Source organism: Hippichthys cyanospilos, chromosome 1, assembly GCF_059441005.1.
Source record: "Hippichthys cyanospilos isolate Australia breed blue-spotted pipefish chromosome 1, RoL_Hcya_1.0, whole genome shotgun sequence".
In the NCBI taxonomy this organism is placed as follows: domain Eukaryota; kingdom Metazoa; phylum Chordata; class Actinopteri; order Syngnathiformes; family Syngnathidae; genus Hippichthys; species Hippichthys cyanospilos.
In genome coordinates this window covers 8,898,833-8,919,477 of record NC_142369.1, presented here as the reverse complement: position 1 = coordinate 8,919,477, position 20,645 = coordinate 8,898,833, and the positions used below count along the sequence as shown (strand labels likewise).

At 40.2% G+C, this 20,645-nt stretch overlaps 1 protein-coding gene and 1 long non-coding RNA gene across 4 annotated transcripts; one reads left to right on the top strand and one right to left on the bottom strand.

Annotated features, from left to right (window-relative positions):
• Positions 1-458: 458 nt before the first annotated feature.
• Positions 459-20,450, top strand: hdlbpb (high density lipoprotein binding protein b). Of its 2 annotated transcripts, none has more exons than XM_088418736.1 (28): positions 459-534; positions 1,853-1,931; positions 2,650-2,751; positions 3,058-3,209; positions 3,267-3,482; positions 3,553-3,759; positions 5,496-5,711; positions 6,614-6,820; positions 7,982-8,089; positions 8,221-8,325; positions 8,405-8,483; positions 8,560-8,699; positions 8,760-8,864; positions 8,926-9,039; positions 9,113-9,199; positions 9,275-9,406; positions 10,193-10,411; positions 11,167-11,388; positions 11,950-12,168; positions 13,210-13,354; positions 13,435-13,562; positions 13,650-13,754; positions 14,877-15,011; positions 15,078-15,221; positions 16,016-16,195; positions 16,395-16,511; positions 16,585-16,746; positions 17,966-20,450. In XM_088418736.1, exons 3-28 carry the CDS (start codon positions 2,676-2,678, stop codon positions 18,056-18,058), a joined length of 3,813 nt encoding a protein of 1,270 aa, XP_088274862.1. In that variant the 5' UTR covers positions 459-534; positions 1,853-1,931; positions 2,650-2,675; the 3' UTR covers positions 18,059-20,450. The 2 variants fall into 2 exon arrangements, with proteins under 2 accessions (XP_088274862.1, XP_088274869.1); XM_088418743.1 differs by having other exon boundaries at positions 460-534; positions 13,213-13,354.
• Positions 2,746-16,163, bottom strand: LOC148428958 (uncharacterized). Of its 2 annotated transcripts, XR_015866078.1 has the most exons (6): positions 15,967-16,163; positions 11,096-11,373; positions 10,512-10,614; positions 10,144-10,400; positions 6,607-6,815; positions 5,302-5,698 (listed from the first exon to the last, which is right to left on the bottom strand). It is a non-coding gene; the product is annotated as an uncharacterized LOC148428958 (long non-coding RNA). The 2 variants fall into 2 exon arrangements; XR_015866079.1 differs by lacking the exons at positions 10,512-10,614; positions 11,096-11,373; positions 15,967-16,163 and adding exons at positions 2,746-3,470; positions 3,533-3,748 and having other exon boundaries at positions 5,481-5,698; positions 10,144-10,465.
• Positions 20,451-20,645: the final 195 nt, after the last annotated feature.

The window sequence follows — 20,645 nt, the reverse complement described above, 5'->3', positions numbered from 1 at the left end:
AACCGCACCTTGTTCGCACTCAGGATGAACTTGGAAAATGTAGTTACAGTTTTGGAAATTCACTTGTGTTGTTGTTTATTTTTAATCGTTGTTAATGATTTATTTCGTGTATTTTTAAGCGAATAACAGACGGTTAATGCTGCCTGTGTTTATTTTGGAATGCGAGTCCCATCTAGTGTCCAAAGCAGAAAACACGATGTACCGTAAAGCATTTTACGTTGAACTGTTTTAGTTCAATTATATATATATATTATTTTTTTTACTAAACTGTAGAACGATACTGAGAATTATCTTTTAAACTATCCCGTGAACCCCACTTATGCTATCATGAATCTCAAGAACTCTGTCATACCACCGGGGTCTATTTTACGTGGATGCTCTTGTGGCGTAAACATACTGCGGCAATTGGCTGGACCGTTTTTGTCTCGGCGTATCACTCCGCCCGTCCGAGGAAATGCTCCTAGACCAATCACATCTGTGTTTACACCATCACCTGTCAAACTCACACCCTCTGCTACATTTTCTCGCCGTAAGGTAGGATGCCTTTACGTGTTGTTGTTTTTGTTGTTGTTGTTTATTCAGTCTTATATTTAAAAAAAAAAACGAGAGCACAGTTAATGAATGCTCCACGTCCTCCGCCGTCACATTTGAAACCGGTTCGCCCCCACAAAGAAACGCAGCCAGGGTTAGCAAGGTTAGCGCCCCCGGAGCGAGTCAGTGCGCCGGAGCGGGCGAATGGGCTGCAGGTTTGTTGTTGTTGTTAGCCGATTATAACAAAACATTTGCGCCTAATCGTCTCTGCAGCGACGTGGGCTATTGGGGCTATTAATGAATGTGAATTCAAAGAAATGTTAGATTTCAAGCTGAAAGAAAGGAGCAATGCAAGGGAACGCTTGAGCCAAAAGCAGTCGGCCGGCTAGGGATTGGATTACCCCCCTGCTAAACAAAAACATCAAAATCTTATGAAGGACCGCTTTAAGAACACAGCCATTGGGTTGAAAGCCCGGCTTGTCATACAGTATTTCGCGATCTGAGATCACAGACGCACATAGCTAAAAAAAAAACCCAAACATTTTAGCCTTCTCGCTTATCGTTTAGACAAAGGTATATATAGGAAGATGCAGATTCAAATATTACGCAATACTATCGTTTCAAAACACCAGGTTCAAACTAAAAGAACGGGGGGCAAATTCATTTTATGAAGCCCATGAAAGCAAATCAAGAGTGCCGGCTACCGTGATTTAAATTGATGTAAGTAATAATTAATAATGAAGAAACATTGCATGCATTTTTCTTGTTACAAACCCTTTTTACAGCTCCTTGAACCCGGATCACGGCGCCAATTAATAATGTAGAAATATTGCCAGCGTTTTCTTTTTTTTTTTTGCCTTTTTACAGTTTCTTAAATCTAGATCATGGTGTCTTGAAAAGATGTGAGTCAACTTTCATCAGTCTTTTTCTTAATACTTACGATATTAACTAAAAGTAACTACCAGGAGACCTCACATTCTCAGTTGAACTAATTTAAAAGGATGGCAGAAAGAAAAAAAAATGTTGCCGAGCCATTTTCTGACAGATGTAGAAGATCTACTCTGTATTAATAAGAGTTGAACAAATTATTATCCTTGACATCTGAATTCAAAGCCATGTATTCATCAACGTGTTGTGTAAATGTAGTAATTTTAGATAGTTACACATTTATATGGTTTTACAGTCATCTTTGGCATCTGAAGGAATGCTCACATGCTCAAATGGTTTAATTAGGCTGTGCTGGGAATCGCTGTACATCTCTAATGAAGTACATTTTTGAGCTTCTTTATCTGTTTTATATTTTGAAATGCTTTGTGTTCAGAAGCTGAAAAACAAACTTGCACTGAAGCGCTTACGGTAGCCGCTACCTGGACGGACTCTCTGGCAATTGACCTTCGCAGGTAAAGCTCTGCACTTGTTGTCATTATAGCAAGATTTTGACTTTGATAGATGCATATATACATACATGCATACATAAAATTTATATAAATATATATATGTAGTTTGCAGCTGCCGAGTCGGTGGTTGTGTGCTCTACTTCAGTAATCTAATCTGCAAGCGATGCAATGTATTGGAGTTTTCCTTTCCTCCGGACTGCACTGCTTCAGAAAGAATTCCTCCTCATGGAACATTTCACTGCTGTGCCTCAGCCAGGATTGCATGCACAGTTAGCAATTACATATAACTGAAAGTTAAGGGCACCTATGGACTAATTTAGGCACATTTTGGAAACCTTTGACCCAGATAGGTGCTTATTTAACTAATTTATTGCTAACCTTTGTTTTGAGAGTAACTTTGAGAGTAACTCTTGGTGCCATGGTCCCCAATACGGGTCCCCAATGTAAACTTTGCTAACAAATAAATTCCATTTGGAAGCTTTTAGGAATGAACGAACGCTGCCTTTTTTAAACTCTACCTGTTTTGACAATCTAAAATAAATTTTAGCCTCCTAGTGTTTTTTCCTAATGCTTTTTGTCAGATGTGTTTAGATCAGTGGCCCAAATCGGGTCGAAATTGACACCGAGGGGTTGGACACACTTAAAAGAATACTTTTACAATCATTTGTACTAAGTGAGTAGTTACCATGTCATTTTATTCTTTTGCAATCCATTGTCTCAGTGGAATAGCGGAAGAAGTCTTGAACCATGAGCTCAGTGGCAGTGCTGACACCCGAGAGCTTTGCGGAGCATCGTAGTGGCCTGAAGGACCGGCAAATTTCAGGTAATATTTTTATTTAATATTTTAGAGAGCGTGGTAAACCTTGGACAAAGAACTACTTGTAGATATCTATTTTCCTCATTTGGTTGAGGGTACATGGCTGACTTTTCCAAATGATAGCCAAGTCTGGAATCCTCAACATAGACTATCTACTTTCATTCTTTCATTTCGATTTTTTTTGTTGACAAGAGTCCTGAATGTATTCATGTTCATCTTCTACTGTATTGATGAGAAGTGCTTTAGAAAATTCATAAGTGGATAAACAGTACTGAAGGTGTAGCTGTAAGTTTTTCTCACTTTATGGTGCAGGTTGTGTCCCAGAGGATGAGGCCTACATCCCCACCTACCTAGAAGCCTTCCCCCCGCTGCCGGAGAAGGGCGGGCCGGGGGAGAAGGCAGGGGAGGCGGCTCCTGCGTGGGGGAACAAGATCAGGCCAATCAAAGCTTCTGTCATCACTCAGGTGGGTTTGCAAACCAGGAAACGGGAAAAAGTAATCATCTGACTTGCTTGGTCACAGGTGTTCCACGTGCCCCTTGAAGAGCGCCGCTATAAGGACAACAGCCAGTTCGGGGAAGGTGAAGAAGCAAAAATCTGCTTGGACATCATGCAGAGGACAGAAGCCCACATCGAGCTGTCTCTGGCGAAAGACCAGGGCTTGTCCATCATGGTCACCGGAAAACTGGACTCGGTCATGAAGGCCCGTAAGGAGATTGTGGCACGACTGCAGACTCAGGTAAGGTCAGGTAAAAAATTAATAAATACATCAGTAAAACAGCAGTTCACCTCCTTCGCTGTGTCTCCAGGCTTCAGCCACGGTCATCATCCCTAAAGAGCATCATCGCTTTGTCATCGGGAAGAACGGAGAAAAGTTGCAGGAACTGGAACTGAAGACGGCCACCAAGATTGTTATTCCACGCCCGGACGACCCCAGCGCCAACATCCGCATCACCGGTACCAAAGAAGGCATCGAAAAGGCGCGCCATGAGATACTGCTGATCTCTGCGGAGCAGGTCGGTCGTGGGAAAGGGCAATATTATTGTTACTTAATTTTACAGAGCAATTCAGAAGGTTTGCACACCATACACACAAGAATTAGTTGAAGATGATCATCCAACGTATGTTGAGACCTGAGCACCCTGGGTTTTATTTTTTTTCAATATTCAACACCAGTTTATTCCTGTTCACCTACCTCGAGCTCAGCATTCAATATGTAATTGAACTCATTTAGTATTAGTCTATTTTAGATCCTCCTCAGGCCCAACACAGAACATTGAAAAAGTATACAAAATTAGATACCTGCTATTGGATTTTTGGACTCCGAAAAACATACAAACACGTTTTTGGGAGTGGAAGAGTTTAACAAGTTGTATCTGTCCAATGCAGAATAATCAGTATTCAATACATAACTAGTCTGGATTTATCTAATGCTAAAGACAAGTCATTTGTAAAAAGCAAAAGTAAAGGAGACCTAACACGTTCCCCTGAGGTACACCACACTCCAATAATGTGATTATCAGAGTAACTTCCATTAAAAACTAGATGAAGTAATTACAGGAGAAATTGCATGTAAATGTGTTACTGTTTTACAAAACCAGGCTTTTGTTGCAGAGATGAATTTTGAGTTATTGCCGAAAATACAAATTTGCCCAACCTCCTTAAAGGGACAATGTGTAAGATTTAGACAGTTTTTCATTATGGACAGCAGGAGGTGCTGCAGGTGCTGCATTTACCATTGTTAGTAGCTATAACAAAAATGGTAGCCTAAGGAGGAGTGCCACCCCCTATGTAATATCAAGTCATGATAACTAGACCTAAGATTATATTTAAAACATACTGTTGGTTATTAAGAACATAATTTGTAAGGTTTTGACATTTATATTCATTTAATTTATTCCTTTTTAATGAAAAAGGGTCTAAATCTTACACATTGTCCCTTTAAGGTCTCAACACTTGTTTCACAGCAGCCAAAAGGTTCAAATTGTAATCGAAGTACATGAAAATTAGGGATTACGAAACGATGCGCAGCATTGAAAGATTATTGTCCTAAAATTTAAAGGTTTTTGTTTTCCCTTCAAAATTAGGGATTTCACCTTGGCAACATTGAAATTGTTATGACTATCAACCTTTGAGCTGCCGCTATGTATAAAATATAATTTGATGGAAATTAAGTGCACAATTTGAATATATCAAGATCTCAATTTTCATTTTTAGATCCATCAGCCTGATTTTGTGAAAATACACCACAAATGCTGAAAGCTGAATGAAAAATTATAAAAGCAGGGGGAATAACGTGAAATGCTTTTGAATGGAATATAATACGGTAATGATAGTGAACATTGTTGAAAAATATTGAAGTATTGAGGAAAAAAAAATACATTTAAATAATTGGCTTTTCTTTTGAAATTGTGACAAATGTAGTGAAAAAGATTATCTGAACTGTTTACATTATGAATGTGACATTCCAAAAATTGTAAAATGAAGGTATAAGCAAGAATTATTTTTTCTCTTTAATTTAGAAATTTAGGGGAAACAATTGTCTTGTGTATGAGCAGAACAATTTAAAATATTGGCGAGGTAAAAAAACGGGAAAATCAGAGGGAACAAAAGTCCTTGCGTAGGGTTGAGCCGAAGAGTTCAGTTGCAACAGTTTGAATCGGTCAGAGAGTAAAAGTGATTTCTTCGGAAATGTTAAATGAGTATAAAATGTGGAATATTTGGGAATCCTTTTTACCGTGTGGCCAATCAGGACAAGCGTGCTGTGGAGCGCGTGTCGCTGGAGAAAGCCTTCCATCCCTTCATCGCCGGCCCGCACAATCGGCTGGTGCAGGAGCTGAGTCAGGAAACGGGCGCGCGCATCAGCGTCCCCCCGCCCAGTCTGCCCAAGGACGAGATCGTCATCACTGGCGAGAAGGAGGCCGTTGCCCTTGCGCTCAGCCGCATCCGCGCCATCTATGACGACAAGGTGTGGACACATGGGGGCACATGCGCTCAAAAAAACTCATACCTGGTAAAGAAGGTTCTAAAAATGCCTCCTTTCCTTGTACTGGTTTACATAATTAAGTAGTAAAGCTAATTTACTGAGTTACTAAAGTACTTTAGGTGGTTCACTCACTACTACACATTTTGAGACTTTTAATCTTAACATTTGAAAATATTGTGAAAAAATATATAAATATATTCTTGGGATTAAATGTCTGGCCTCTTAAAAATGTAAAATTATGTCTGGGATTGAATGAGTTAGAGAGTTGAGAACTGAAGTGATCAATTACTTTTGAAAACAGTGCCAAAGCTGCAACAATTAATAAAAGTAATTGATTATTAGGGTAACTGATTAGTTTAGGTAATTAAAGGGTAACTGATTACTTTAGGTAATTAAATACTAAGATAATCAATCAATTACTTTAGGTAGTTAGTTTAGGTAAGACTTTTGGACTTAGTTACCTTATTGAGTACCACACATTTTTAGGCCCTATGTTAGCCAAAAACAAACAAATAAAATTATATATACAGTAATATATATATATATATATATATATATATATATATATATATATATATATATATATATATATATATATATATATATATATATATATATATATATATATATATATATATATATTACATTAACAAACGTACTGAATGAGTTCAATTTGGAACATGTCTCATTTGAATGTACTTTAATGGACAATGTACTTACGTGAGGAAATTTGAGAAAGAAGAAAACATTTTGACGTGACATCTGGAATGAGCTGAATATTTTAATATTGAAATGGTTTGAATTGTTGGAGAAATGTTTCCTGTACATTTCTCCAACAATTCAATTAGTTTAAACAATAACAATGTTGTTTTCCCACCCAACAGAAGAGGAAGACCACCACCATCTCGGTGGAGGTGAAGAAGTCGCAGCACAAGTACATCATCGGCCCAAAGGGCAACACCCTGCAGGAGATCCTGGAGGCCACGGGAGTCTCTGTGGAAATGCCCCCTCTGGATTCCAGCTCGGAGACCATCATCCTCAGGGGGGAGCCCGACAAGCTGGGAGCGGCCCTCACGCAAGTCTACTCTAAGGTGAGAAGAGCAAGTTGTAGGGGGTCGTTGGTTTTCCGCTGATCGTAAGTCAGAATGTGCCTTAGTCGATCGCTGACTAAAGGATGCCGTTTCTTAAAAAAAATAAAAAGTAAAAATAATGCGCACGAATGTTGAAAACAATGCTGAGCAATAAATTAAAATGGATGAAAAATGAGATTGGACTCGATTTTGCCATTCAAAATGTGAAAAATCCTCATGGGAAATTCAGTGGAATGCCGCTCTGGATTTTCATAATAACAGTTTTCTTACAAAGAGGGCGTTTAAACATAGCAGAATATGACTGGCTGCTTGCAGAGTTGATTCAACAAGCTGCCTCTTTGAAAATAATTTATTGGCAATTGCTGTTTTTTTTTTTTTACCTTCTTAGCATGCGCAGAGGATAAGGGGGAGGTACTATATTTGTCTTAACCCCTTTCAGACCTAAGCAGCATGCTGGTGGACATGAGACTTTTGCGTGTTAACCAACAAAGACGCAGAATTCGAATGATGTCACCCAATTCAGGGAGATGATTGGACAAAGCTTTTCCAATCGAAAACAAGTTTTGACTGATCTTAAAAGATTTGTCTCAAAACATGACTTCAAAAAAGACAAATGTAATCGCTATTTTTTTACATCAAAAACACAAATGTATGCTCATGCTCGTCAAACAAACTTCCTTTTTGTATCATTTTAAGGATTTTAGGTGATAACATTCAGTTATTTTGAAGATATATCACCGTCATTTTAGAGGGTTTTTTTTTAAGTTTAGTGTGCCATACAATGGACATTCAAGGAGGCGTTATGGAGTTTGGTGATACGGTATCACTAGTGTTTGTAATTTGCCTCTGCAAATAATTAGATGGCAATTACTGTTTTTTTTAGGATAAGGAGGAGGTCTTTGTTTTAAAAAGACCTTATCAATGACAGGGCCCTGTGTAATTAAAAAAAATAGAATAATTTTAATGTATTTATTTATTCATTGATTAATTGTACTTAACATGGTAAACATTTCTTAATGTACCAATTATTCAATATTTTCTACCAATTATTCAATATTTTCTTTAAAAATAAAATAGAGATTTCTCATAAGGCATACATCATTGAAAAAAGGTTGAGAACTGCTGTTTGGCACTATGGATATAATGAATACTGCTGTGCAGGCAAAGAGCGTGATGGTGGTGGACGTGATGGCGCCGGCCTGGCTGCATCGCTTCATTATCGGCAAGAAAGGACAAAACATCGGGCGGATAACGCAGCAGCTGCCTCGGGTAAGTGGGAATGACTATGGTGAACTGGCGAGAAAAAAAGGGGGGAAAAAAAAAACAGAACAAACCTTTGGGCTTTGGGCTAGAAGCTTAAGATTTTGGCGAGGCAAAATCTCATAATTGCGTGTGCGTAGGTTCACATCGAGTTCACCGACGGAGAGGAACGCATCAGCCTGGAGGGCCCGACCGAGGAGGTGGAGCAGGCTCAGGCCCAGATCCAAGAAATCGTCAAGGACCTGGTGGGTGGCCAATGTCCACAAGTCCTCTTTCCTTTCTGCCACATTTCAAGTCTGTCAACAGGTTTTTGCTTGTCGTTAGCTTGTGAGGATGGACTACACCGAGGTCCTCATAGACCAGCGTTTCCACAGACATCTCATTGGGAAAAATGGCGCCAATAGTGAGTATTGTACAAAAAAGAAAAGAAAAAAAAAAACGTGTAAACTTGCTTTGATCTTCTCCTGATTATTTTACAGTCAACCGAATCAAGGAGCAATACAAAGTGTCGGTAAGAATCCCGCAAGATTCGGAGCGAAGCAGTCTTGTCCGCATCGAGGGAGACCCCAAAGGCGTCCAACTGGCTCGCCGGGAACTCATTGAGATGGTCCAAAGAATGGTGGGTCCAAGTTTAATGTGACGTCAACCGTGTGAAAAAAAATGAAAACTCACCCTCCAGGAGAACGAGCGGACCAAAGATCTGCTTGTGGAGCACAAGTTCCATCGGACCATCATCGGCCAGAAAGGAGAGAAGATAAAAGAAGTCCGAGACAAGTTCCCAGACGTGAGGGTTCCGTCGCGTTCTTTCACTGCTGAGAACAAGGTCTAATCCAGACAACCTCCAGGTTATCATCAACTTCCCTGAACCGGCGCAGAAGAGTAACGTGGTTCAGCTCAGAGGCCCCAAAGGCGAAGTAGAGAAGTGCGCAAAGTTCCTCCAGAAGATGATCGCAGACCTGGTATGACTGACAAAACACCAACCTCAAAAGTAGCTTACGTACTCGCGCTTACACCGCCTTTGCCTTGACGCAGATAGAGAACAGCTTCTCGCTCTCGGTTCCCATCTTCAAGCAGTTTCACAAAAACATCATCGGCAAAGGCGGCGCCAACATCAAAAAGGTAAGCGGCCATCATATTCCGGGGGCGGGTTAAGGCTTCCGTGTCCTCAAAAGTGTGTGACGTGATTGGCGGCAGATCCGCGAGGAGACCCACACCAAGATCGACCTGCCCACCGAGAACAGCAACTCCGAGATGATCGTCATCACGGGCAAGAAGGCAAACTGTTTGGCGGCCAGAGATCGAATCCTCGCCATCCAGAGAGAACTAGTGAGTCTCTTGGATCATCCAAAAGTACAGACGTGGTGAAACTGCCCAAGTTAAGATAGCTTTTTGGTATCTATTAGGAATAGACGATAATCGGCCAGGCCGATTATTGCTTTTTTTTGTTGACGTTGCAATAATGTTTGTTAAAGCAATTATTCAGCTCAGTCTTCATTTTTTAACTTAAAACAAATGTTTACATTTATATATATTTAATTTATAAAACAAGTATTTTTTTATGTCTTGCCTTGCAAACAAACATACCAGGAGTGTTAACACAAGTTAGGGAAACAAAATATGACCTAAATTTGTTTCTCTCAAGCTTAGGCTCCCTTGACAAGAAGACCTTTTCCTTTTCCTGTTGAATTTTCTTCTTCAACACTGCTAAGCAACTGTGGCCATTAGAAAAGTGTCTTTCTGGATAAAGCCAAAATATATGAATACAAGCTCAACGGAAACAAATTATCTCGCATTTTGTTTCCTGAGTTTAAATGAACACGTAATACAGTAAAAGGTCAAATATTGCTCGTTTTCTATAAGTTTTAAACGAAATCGGGAGCCGGCTTGTTAATGTTCAACGAGAGCAACAGCGCCTCCTGGTGGATTTACAAGAAACGGGCCTTTAGACACGTGAATAGTCCGAAAACCCGCGTGCGTGAATATCATGCAACAGCGTGCTTTGTCTCAAAACTAATACACAGACGCACGCAAGAATTCAACTTTAACAAATAGTAGTAACAAACCTGGAAAAAGAACCATCATCGACGCCTCCCTGCATCTCTTTCCTTCAAGGCGAACCTTAAAGAAACAGAGGTCATCATCCCGGCCAAGCTGCACAACTCCCTAATTGGCTCCAAAGGCTGCCTGGTCCGTGCCGTCATGGAGGAATGCGGCGGCGTCCACATCCACTTTCCTTCCGAGGGCTCCACTTCGGACAAGGTGACCATCAGGGGGCCCGCCGGTGAGGTGGAGAAAGCTAAGAAGCAACTGCTGCAGCTGGCTGAGGAGAAGGTAGATGCCAAAGTGAGACAGACACCTAACTCTGAACCCAATTCCAAATCTAACTGTAACCTGAGTGTGTACAGTGTTCCCTCGCTATAATGCTGTTCACCTTTTGCTGTCTCGCCATTGCGCGTTGTTTTGTGTCTTGATCGCAAAGGAAAAGCCCATTTTATATTCTGATTGGCTCCTCCAAGCTGTGTCTCCTATGCAACCTGATGAAAAGTGGGGAAATTTGTGGCGTGAGTCATTTTTAATCATTTCTTAGATTTGCCAATTTCATAGATTGAGCAATTAAATTACATTTGGTATTTCAAAAAGCAATCATATTTTTTTTTTAGTAGGAAAACTTAAATACCAGCCTGAATAAAGCAAACAGAAGAAGAAAATTAACTAATGAATGACCAATTATATTTATTTCTGATATAAATGTTTTGGCTGGTTGGCTACAAAGCAGATAAAAGAGGGGACATGTCGGTGGAGAACGGGGAAAAAAATCCAGAAATTTTGGTCAAATCAACCCAAATATGGGTCAGTTCTTTTATGACCCACAATTGTTTTTTGCAACGCCGTTTTGGTGTACAGATTTCACTTATTGTGACTATTTTTTGGAACACAATCCCCACAATAAATAAGAGAACTGCATTTTGCAAAGCAGGGATAGTGATAGCCAAAGTACATATCTTGATACTTTACCAATCGATAAGCTTTGTCATGCTGCTTCATCACATTCATTTCATCCCCCGTGTTTGCTCTCCTCCATTCAGCAAATCAACAACTTCACGGTCGAACTGCAGGCCAAGCCCGAGTATCACAAGTTCCTGATCGGTCGCGGGGGAGCCAATATTCGCCGCGTCCGGGACAGGACGGGCGCCCGCATCATCTTCCCGTCCGCTGACGATAGCGAGCAGGAGCTGATCACCATCGTGGGGAAAGAGGAAGCCGTTCGTCTGGCACAGAAGGAACTGGAGAACCTGGTCAAAAATTTAGTGAGGATCAGTTTTATTATCAGTGCATCAGAACCCAGAGATGACTCTTGTGCAAAACATATACTGTACATGGCGTTTTGATTAACACTCCGATTGTGGAAAATGAATTAAGCAGAAATTGACGAATTGAATCCCTCTCCGAGGCGTCCATTTTGCCACTTCCTGTCGACTGAAAATGACATCACACCTGTCATGGTATAAATGCCATTTGACCGAACGCAGAAACCATCTGAGGTATGGTTGTTACCTGAAGCTTGAGCAACTGTGATGTCATTTTCAGATGACAGCAAATGACAAAATGGCCGAAATGGATAAAAAACAAGTTGATTTTGTTGAAATCCACATTTGCAATAATAATAAGAAGAATGCCGTGTTTAGTGTCATGGAGACACAAAGAGCATAAATCAAAGTTTTATGATACCATTTAAAGAACGCAGACATACTTTTGGCCTTCATTTTTAAAAAAGCATGCCATATATTTTGGGAATTAGTGTATCTTGTACACATTTTGACTACACAATCACTTTTGCCGCCTGTGAATATTTTAAATACTCTCCCCAGGATGACGTGCTGGAGGATAGCATGGATGTGGACATACGCCACCACCGCCATTTTGTGAGCCGCAGAGGCCAGGTTCTGCGGGAGCTGGCCGAGGAATACGGCGGCGTGGCCGTGAGCTTCCCTCGCACGGGGTCCAACAGCCAACGGGTTTCCCTGAAAGGAGCCAAGGACTGCGTGGAGGCCGCCAAGAAACGCATACGCGAGATCATTGAGGACCTGGTAGGAAGCGTTGCGCAATCACAAGTGGATTTGAATAACATTAGGGACGGGACGAGACACAAATCCTACAACATGAGATGTCTCATGAGATTGAGTACACAAAAACAACACGAGATGAGATTTTGGCATACTTAAAATAATGCTATGATATATATATATATAAAATCAGTTTTTCAATATTTTCAATGAATTTTGTTAACTGGAAAACCAAAACATTGCGACACAGATTATTTGAATGTAATAGGTGCATCCTATATTTCTCCATTAGGGCTAATTCTATTGATTATTTTGATACAAAAAAAAAAAAAAAAATCGTGAAAAACAATCACAAGCTACTGCAGTACACATTCGAGTCACTTAAATTATTAAACCTTATACAGTAACTGTTATCCCTGCCCATCCCTTTGTACTCTCACGGAGAGCCGCGGTTATATTAGCGGTTCCCGGAAGTCTAATCAAAGTGAAGGTTGTAGCTGACCAACACATAATAACAATTAGAGTTTCCACTTGAAATTCCAATTTATTACAAAAGAAATGAAGGTAAGAGATTTACAACACTTTGGAGCTCCACTGCTCTATTCAAGTCTGCCGGCGTATGACTTTGACGAAGCACGGCTCTCGGGCACGCCTACAAGACACGAGATTGGCTCCCGACATGACCAAGGGAGAGATTACAACTCCTGCCATCCAATAATTAATCTCCGCACCAACTTCCATGGTAATGCCAAGGCGTTTGTGTCCATACATTATTGGGTGTAGTCAGGTTTATTTAGAAGCATTGCTGCTTTCTCACCACCTTTGGCGTCACGTTTAATTCACGCGGCACATTCTCCTGGATTTTCCTTGGCACTAGTGGCCCAACAAGTTAAAAAAAAGCATTTTGCGCTACGTGGGGATGAGAAATCTCGTCCCATCCCCAGTTAGCATGTCCCAAAGCGGCAAGGCCAACTACGACGCGGCCCGTGATCAAAACAAGTTTGCCGCCCTTGGTGCTTTCCAGTGTTGTTGATAGCCGTCGTCGCCTCGCATTCCTCCCTTGAGCAGGAGTCCCAGGTGAGCGTGGAGGTGACGATCCCTCAGCGTTACCACCGAGTCATCATGGGCCCCAAAGGCAGCCGCATTCAGCACATCACCCGCGAGCACGAGGTCCAAATTAAGTTCCCCGAGAGAGACGACGCCACGGCAGGTTGCGACAGCGCCCGTCTCATTCCCGGGATTGGCAGTTCTTCTTTTACATGTGACTCTTTGAAATCATCGCCCATCAAGGTCAAGAGGCTTTGCCGCAGGAGAACGGACATATTTGTCCGGATGCCGAGTTCATCCCTCGGAGGTGTGACGTTGTCACCATATCGGGGCGAGCAGAGAAATGTGAGATGGCCAAAGCTGCCCTACTGGTAAATTCTTAGTTTATTTGGATCTACACTCCACATCTCTCACTATGATCCTTCAAGTATTTACTTTCCTCCATCTTTTTTCTTCAGGCCTTGGTGCCCATCACAGAGGAAGTGGAGGTGTCCTATGAGCTTCATCGCTACATCATCGGGCAGAAAGGCAGCGGAATTCGAAAAATGATGGAAGAATATGAGGTTCGGTATTCTTCCACTGTTGCGTCTGTTTTGTCTCACCAAGACGGCAAAGTTAATTGCGTCCCGTTCAAACACGAGGCAGGGCCAGGATGTCCTCGACCGAGGACACTAGGATTTAGTAATGAAGCTCCATTGAGTTCAAACGATGTAGACCAAAAACAGATGTTTACTACAGTGGACACAAATGATGATACTGGATCTCAGAAGGATGATTATACTTTTTTGTATATGACAGCAAAGGTACAAGGTTAAAAAAAAATGCCATCTATGTTTCCATGCGTCCTTGGAAACCTTGAAAACGTTTGACCTTAGATCTGTCCTGGAATATCCTGGAAAGTATTGTCATTTTCTTCTTTTATGTCTGTTTTCATCTGACTTCAATGAGTAACCATGAGTTCAAGCGATAACTCAAACTATAACTTAAAAACAAAAGCCAAAACAAAACAACTATAATGAAGAAAATAAATCCATAAAAAAAGCCACAAGAATTTATTTGATATCATTATAGCATTATTTTTTTTCTAAAGTAATTTGATAACTAAATGATTGTTTATGTAACTATTGACACTTTGAGTGCCAATGACCTGAAAGGACGTCAGAGGAAACCCTTACCAAAGGCGACTATTGATATGAATTGACGGAAACTATGTTTTTTGTTTGTTTGTTTGCTTTTATTTAATGGCAATGGGTGGAGGAAAGGTTGGGGGGGGGGGGATAAATAAATAAATAATAAACACTATGGTCTGTCAGAATCCTTGAAACTGTCTGTCAGGTTCTCATTTTTATATATACTTAATACCCTTTGAAAACTTATTTTGCCATTCCTATCCAGGTAACAGCCAATCACCACCTGCTTTCTGGGTTAGGTCATGTGACTTCTGCAGGCTAAGCCTCGATTGGTTGTTACCCGAGCCTTCAGTACATGTGTTGTCTTTTTCAACCGACTGCAAGTGGCAAAATATACTTTGGAAAGAAAATGATTAATCGAGAAAAAGTTATCAAATGAACTGTAGACAAAAAATATATATTCTTTTTTGCTGCTGAAAACGGCTCAATATGTTTAGTATCCCTTTTATATCCCGATTGCTCCCCAAATAGCACATTCTCTTCGCGTGCATGCAGGTGAACATCTGGGTGCCGCAGCCCGAGATGCAGCAGGATGCGATCAAAGTGACGGGCCTGCAGGCCAACGTGGAGCGAGCCAAGAAGGGCTTGCTGAGCCGGGTCAAAGAACTCCGTGCGGAGCAGGAGGACCGGGTGAGTGCACACGTGTCCTCCAAAAGTCCCCGTGTTCTCCCAATAATTCAGGTTTTCTACTCGCAGCTCTTACGGAGCTTCAAGGCCACCATGTCGGTGGAGCCCAAGTTTCATCCCAAGATCATCGGCCGCAAAGGGGCGGTCATCTCTCAGATCCGAAAAGACCACGACGTCATCATCCAATTCCCAGACAAAGGAGATGAGCAGCAGGTAGCGTTTCCTCTAAGGAAGGCGCATGTGCATCATAAAGTCTATTAAACATATAGTGATGTAACTAAAGTAAAAATGATCAATTCATCGGTCAATTAATTGTTCTTTCGATCAATTAATCAGGCTGAAAAAAAACTCTACATTGTTAATTTCAATGTCTTTACTCAAATAATTGACGAAAATTGACAGTGCAGAAAAACTTAAACTTAAATGCCAATTACTGTATTGGCTTATTTTACGATCATAAAAAAGATCATGGGCCCCATAATCAGTCTGCTTTCAATCAAGGACAAAAAAAAAAATCTGAAAATATATACCACTAAAGGAGCTGAAATTTCAAGCATTTGAAATGCTTCAAATTAAAAAGACGGCCACAAAAATGTCTCAAATAATTTAGTCATCGATTAGTTGTCGATTAATTGTTGCGGCACCAATTCTATTTAGTATTTGCCGACTGATTCTTTTTTTTTTTTTATAGCTGACGCCAATTCCTTATGGAACCTTGATAAGACATTCATTTTCAAAATATGAAAAAAAAAAATGTGTCCCTTGACAGACTCAAATCGATCGTATGAATGTTAAGTTTTTTACTGTCCATTACTTTGTCCTTTAGTATTTATTTTGATAGTACGGGTGGAATCTGACAATGGAAAATCTTATCGATCGTCTCACTCATAACAAAGTACCGCTGTAAATATTTACAGTATGCAAATTTTCCCAAAAAACACAGACTATTTTTCCTTACCATCGTCTCTCGCTTGATCCGTTTCCTCACTGTTTCTCGCGTCTCTCAGGACCTGATCGTCGTCTCGGGGTACGAGGGGAACGTGGAGGAGGCGTGTCAAGCCATCCGGCAGCTGGTGGCCGGGTTTCAGGAGATGGTGAGCCATGACGTGCGCCTGGACCCCAGGACGCACGCCCGCATCATCGGCGCCCGCGGCAAAGCCATCCGCAAGATCATGGAGGAGTTCAAGGTTTGGCCCGGGAGAACATTTGGACAGTGGTGGAAATTAGCTTCGGATTCTCTTAAACAGGATGTCTCATTTTTTTTGTATTGTGTTTTTGGGAATGCATTTTTGAGTGGTAGTCTGTCAATCATCACAATCAAAATAATGTTCTTTTGGTTGCAAATGAGCGAACTGAGCGATGCTACCTTTGGGAACGCGTTTTCAGGTGGACATCAGGTTTCCTCCGCCTGGCTCCGACGAACCCGACAAAGTGACGGTGACGGGCCTTCCCGAGACGGTGGACAACGCCATCGAGCACCTGATCAACCTGGAAGAAGAATACGTGAGACACACGGGCTTGCCCTTGTCGGGACGTCATCAAAACGGTTTTACCTTTTCGCTCATTTGACTCTTAGATGCTCAGCGTGACGGAATCGGAGAGCTTGGCGGTGTACATGAAGCCTCCGTCGCGTTACGGGGGAGGCGGGGCCGGCGCGGGGGGGCCGGACGACGGCAGCGGGACTCCAGCCAAAGGCTTCGTTGTACGAGACGCTCCCTGGAACGCCGCGGGGAACAAGGTGAGAGCTGATGCCTGTGTGAAAGCGTGGGCACCCTCTAGTGGTATGGGATGGAATCACTAAATTTAAAGTTTAATACACATCGTCGCTGACTGGAAATGACACATTTTTCACACTTGTACGATTTTGGACAGTATTAAAATAGAATAATAAATCTGAAGTGAGCTCTTTCCACACATACAAAGGTGATAGTTAAGATGGATCACTCCTGCTATGAATTATTTATATGCGAAAAAAATCACAACTCACAATAAGGCAAAATACTTAATTGTACGGTACTTCCTTGATACCAATTGCTATTTTCCTATTAGACAGCATTTTAGGATGTTTGAAAGATCACAGAAAATAAATGTTTAAAAGCAACTTTGAATAAAATGACAACTAACAAAGCAACCTAACATTCTTAGTTCACAAAATAAGGTAAAAATGTGAATTAAATTTAAATTTGTCAACTAATATTAAATGTAATTTTGGGGTTCATTTTAAGTGTTATTTATTTTGGTTTTGCTCCATGACAGAAGAACAAACTAAAACTAAATCTAAAACTGTATGAGAACTAGAGTTTATCTAAAATTTTCACAATACTGTAATACAAAAAAATGCTATTTTCACACGATAAATACTCCATCTCTTTAAAAAATAAACTAAACTAAAACAACACATTTCAGAGGGGTGGGGGTATAAAACAATTGCCAAAAACTAATTAATACTCAATGAATTAAAAACAAAGTGAAATGAATAAAAAAAAAATGTGAAAAGAAATGGACTGTAATTTTTTTTAATCCAAAATTATTGCCTTTATAATTATTTTGTCATTTCTCATTGCAAGCTAGCATCAGCACTGACAGTCTTTTATTGAACTAAACCAGTGCTTCTCAATTATATTTTGCCAAGCCTCCCATCAAAGAGAAAACTTTTTGCCCCCCCACTTGACGTGCTGACTATTGATTATTTATCTATAAGAATTGTGTAACTAAACCTGTATCCTTTTTCATATTAAAAAAATGAAAAACGCTAAATAAATCAACTTTCAACAACTGTTGATTATTTTTAAAGTGTTTATTGGGTTACGGCTTAGTCTAAAACTGAAAAAAATAACCAAGTGCATCAAAGTGCCTGAAACTTAAAAAAAAAGATGAAAATTCTTATTTTATTGGAGGGGGGCCCGCCCCACTATTTGAGATGCACTGGACTAAATCATATCACTGCTTGATTCCAGGCTCCGGACATGAGCAGCGCAGAGGAGTTCCCTACGTTCGGGGCGGGAGTGGCCCCCAAGCAGGCGTCCCCCTGGGGTCCCAAGAAATGTTGAGACTTCAAATCAAATTCTTGCCCAGCGCTCACCTTGCATACTGCTAGGTTTCTTCCCCAAACCGGCCACTGCGCATCGTGAGGAGATGACTTCCTCTCTCCTCTTTTTCACACCACAACCCGAGGAGAGAGAAAAAAAAAAACCTGAAGAAATTCAATTTAGAAAAAAAAAACAACTTTGGGTTTTGGCTGCTGCATAGGCTGCCTAAGTCTCTTCAACTTAATGCTGTGAGTGAAAAGTCTTTTGCATCCTTTCCTCGTGGTTGGCAGCTATTGAAAAGCTTTGGGCAATTATTAGTTATCTTTGATATCCAATTAAAGGTCCACTTCTGATCTTGGACCTCAAGACAATTTTGAACGCTCGTAGAACGAAAGACTCACACAAATGAACAACCAGCGCTGGGCACGGAACGCCCATTTTCGTCGAGCGCTTCTGCATTTTCGACACGTGCTTGACGCAAAGACTTGGGAAAAAAAAATACACGGACTGAGCACAGACTCAAGCAGGTATATGTCCGTAGATCGGGGTCAGTATAGACGGTCCATTTCAGTCCGTCTATTTTTAAAAGCTATATATTATAAAGCGTTCGCCGAAAGTGCAGAAGTGCTCGACAAAGTGACTTTTGAACTTTAACTTTCCCCTCAAGTTCACCACGTTGGAAACACTACTATATCAAATATACATTAATGATAAATATATAAACAATACACACAAATTAAACATTTTATCAAACAAAATTAATTAATACAAATAAATTTGAAGTACATTAGCTGTGCATCATCGGTCTTGTTGCCAGCTAGTCTGAGACCTAACGCTAACAGATAGCAAAGCACGCTAAACTACCTGAGCGCAGACCGACAAGAATTGAACTTTTCAAAATAAAAGTTAAAAAGTAAACGCTTTCCCTTTTATATTTTCGACCTAGCAAGCGCCCGGTTTCTTAGCTAATGCAGTTTTGCCTAACTAGTAATGCCGGATGTCAAGGATACTTAATAAATGCAAAAATTGCTTTGCATAGCTGCCGTGTTGTAAATTATTCCAAGTCAAACCGGCTGCTGTAGTTTTCTTAAAAAAAAAAAAAAAGTAAAAAAACAAAAATTGATGAGGCTTCATCCTGCACTGATTCCTTGTGAAGATTTATTTGTTCTGAAAAATGAAAAGGAGCCATTTTATTTGGACTACTGTGATTTTCTGTTTTCCTAAAAGTTCATCAGGGTTTAGGAACACGTTTTCAACTGTTACTGTACGTCAACAAAGAGTTTTTTGCTATTTTTTTAAAGGGATTTTTTTTCGGTCGGTGTCACATGTTGTGTGTGCGAGTGCTTTACAATGTGAAATTGAATGAAGCTGAACCAAACTTTAACGTGGTCTTAATCTATATTTTTGTCAGAGCTCCTCATTAATGCTTGATATTTTTTGTCAACACAAATGCTGCTTACCACTCTATTTAAAACTAACGGAAAAAAAACAACTGGTCCTCCTAAGAGAAGTTCTCTGCATTTCAGGAATACTTGTAGCATCTTTTTTTCTCCTATAAAAGACAGTCACACAAATTTAAACTCTAATGACAGGAAACATTAAGACAGCTTACTTAAAAGAATTTAATTTTGTGGCTGGTGCAAATTTGGCGGCACAGGTGCGTTTTAGACCGAGTGTTGGTATTTTATGATACTAGTACACACTAGTATGACAATTCAGGGCACTGGTAGGATGTTAGATGCTACTAGTGTGGGAAATTTGAGTCGGGCCTAGAAGTGTTACTAATGCAGCACTAGTTTAGTAGGAAGGTTTGTGTACTGGTTAAACGTGACACTAGTAATGGGGAAAAACTACTGGTAGGATAGTTTTACTACTTTGAAGACAAGAGTGCACTTGTATATGGATCTCAGGCTACATTTTTTTTTCATTCTCAATTGGCAATCAAAAAAAATATATTTTTCTGATTTTTTTTTTTTTTTGGACACAGAATGGGAGGCTGGGATTGGTTAACTCAATTTTGATTAACGATGTATCCAAAGTGACTTAACATTATTTTCGGGACTTTTTTTTAAATTCAATGCTAATATTTAAAATCCAATCCGGTGGATAATTTGGTATTTTATTATCAGATGGCAGACTATGCAACCCAGGGATTTACTGTATCTTAACAGTTACTCTATTTGGCTACAAATAGTGTCATTGGTTTTACGTTCAACTTTTTTAAGTTGTAAAAGTCTGTTCCTTCATTATTGTTGTTGTCTCTGATCTTAGACGGCAGCACAGCGACAATTTATGGACGAAAACACTATCGGCCTTAATAAGTAAAACAGCAGCATTTTGACAACGGTGTGATTGTGTACTGCAATAAAAACATGTCAGTTTCCTACTCTAAATAAAGTTTGACAGAAAAATATTGTGCCATGTTCTTTTTAGAGGGTGTGACAAACAAACTGCATACTGTTAGTTTTTTTTTTTTTTTTTAATATATATATTTATATAAATCAAGAAGATATTTATGTACAATGCAACATACAGGGGAAAAAATGTACAAAGCAGCACTGGGCCATAAATTACCCATAAAACATTTTTTCACATTTTTGATTGGAAG

What these genes read in the sequence shown, in the direction of transcription:
- hdlbpb (XM_088418736.1), top strand. Translation starts at nt 2,676, where the DNA reads ATGAGCTCAGTGGCAGTGCTGACACCCGAGAGCTTTGCGGAGCATCGT. An exon ending in GAAGGACCGGCAAATTTCAG is followed by an intron (nt 2,752 to 3,057) that starts GTAATATTTTTA and finishes TTTATGGTGCAG; the next exon opens with GTTGTGTCCCAGAGGATGAG. An exon ending in TGCAGCTGGCTGAGGAGAAG is followed by an intron (nt 10,412 to 11,166) that starts GTAGATGCCAAA and finishes TCCTCCATTCAG; the next exon opens with CAAATCAACAACTTCACGGT.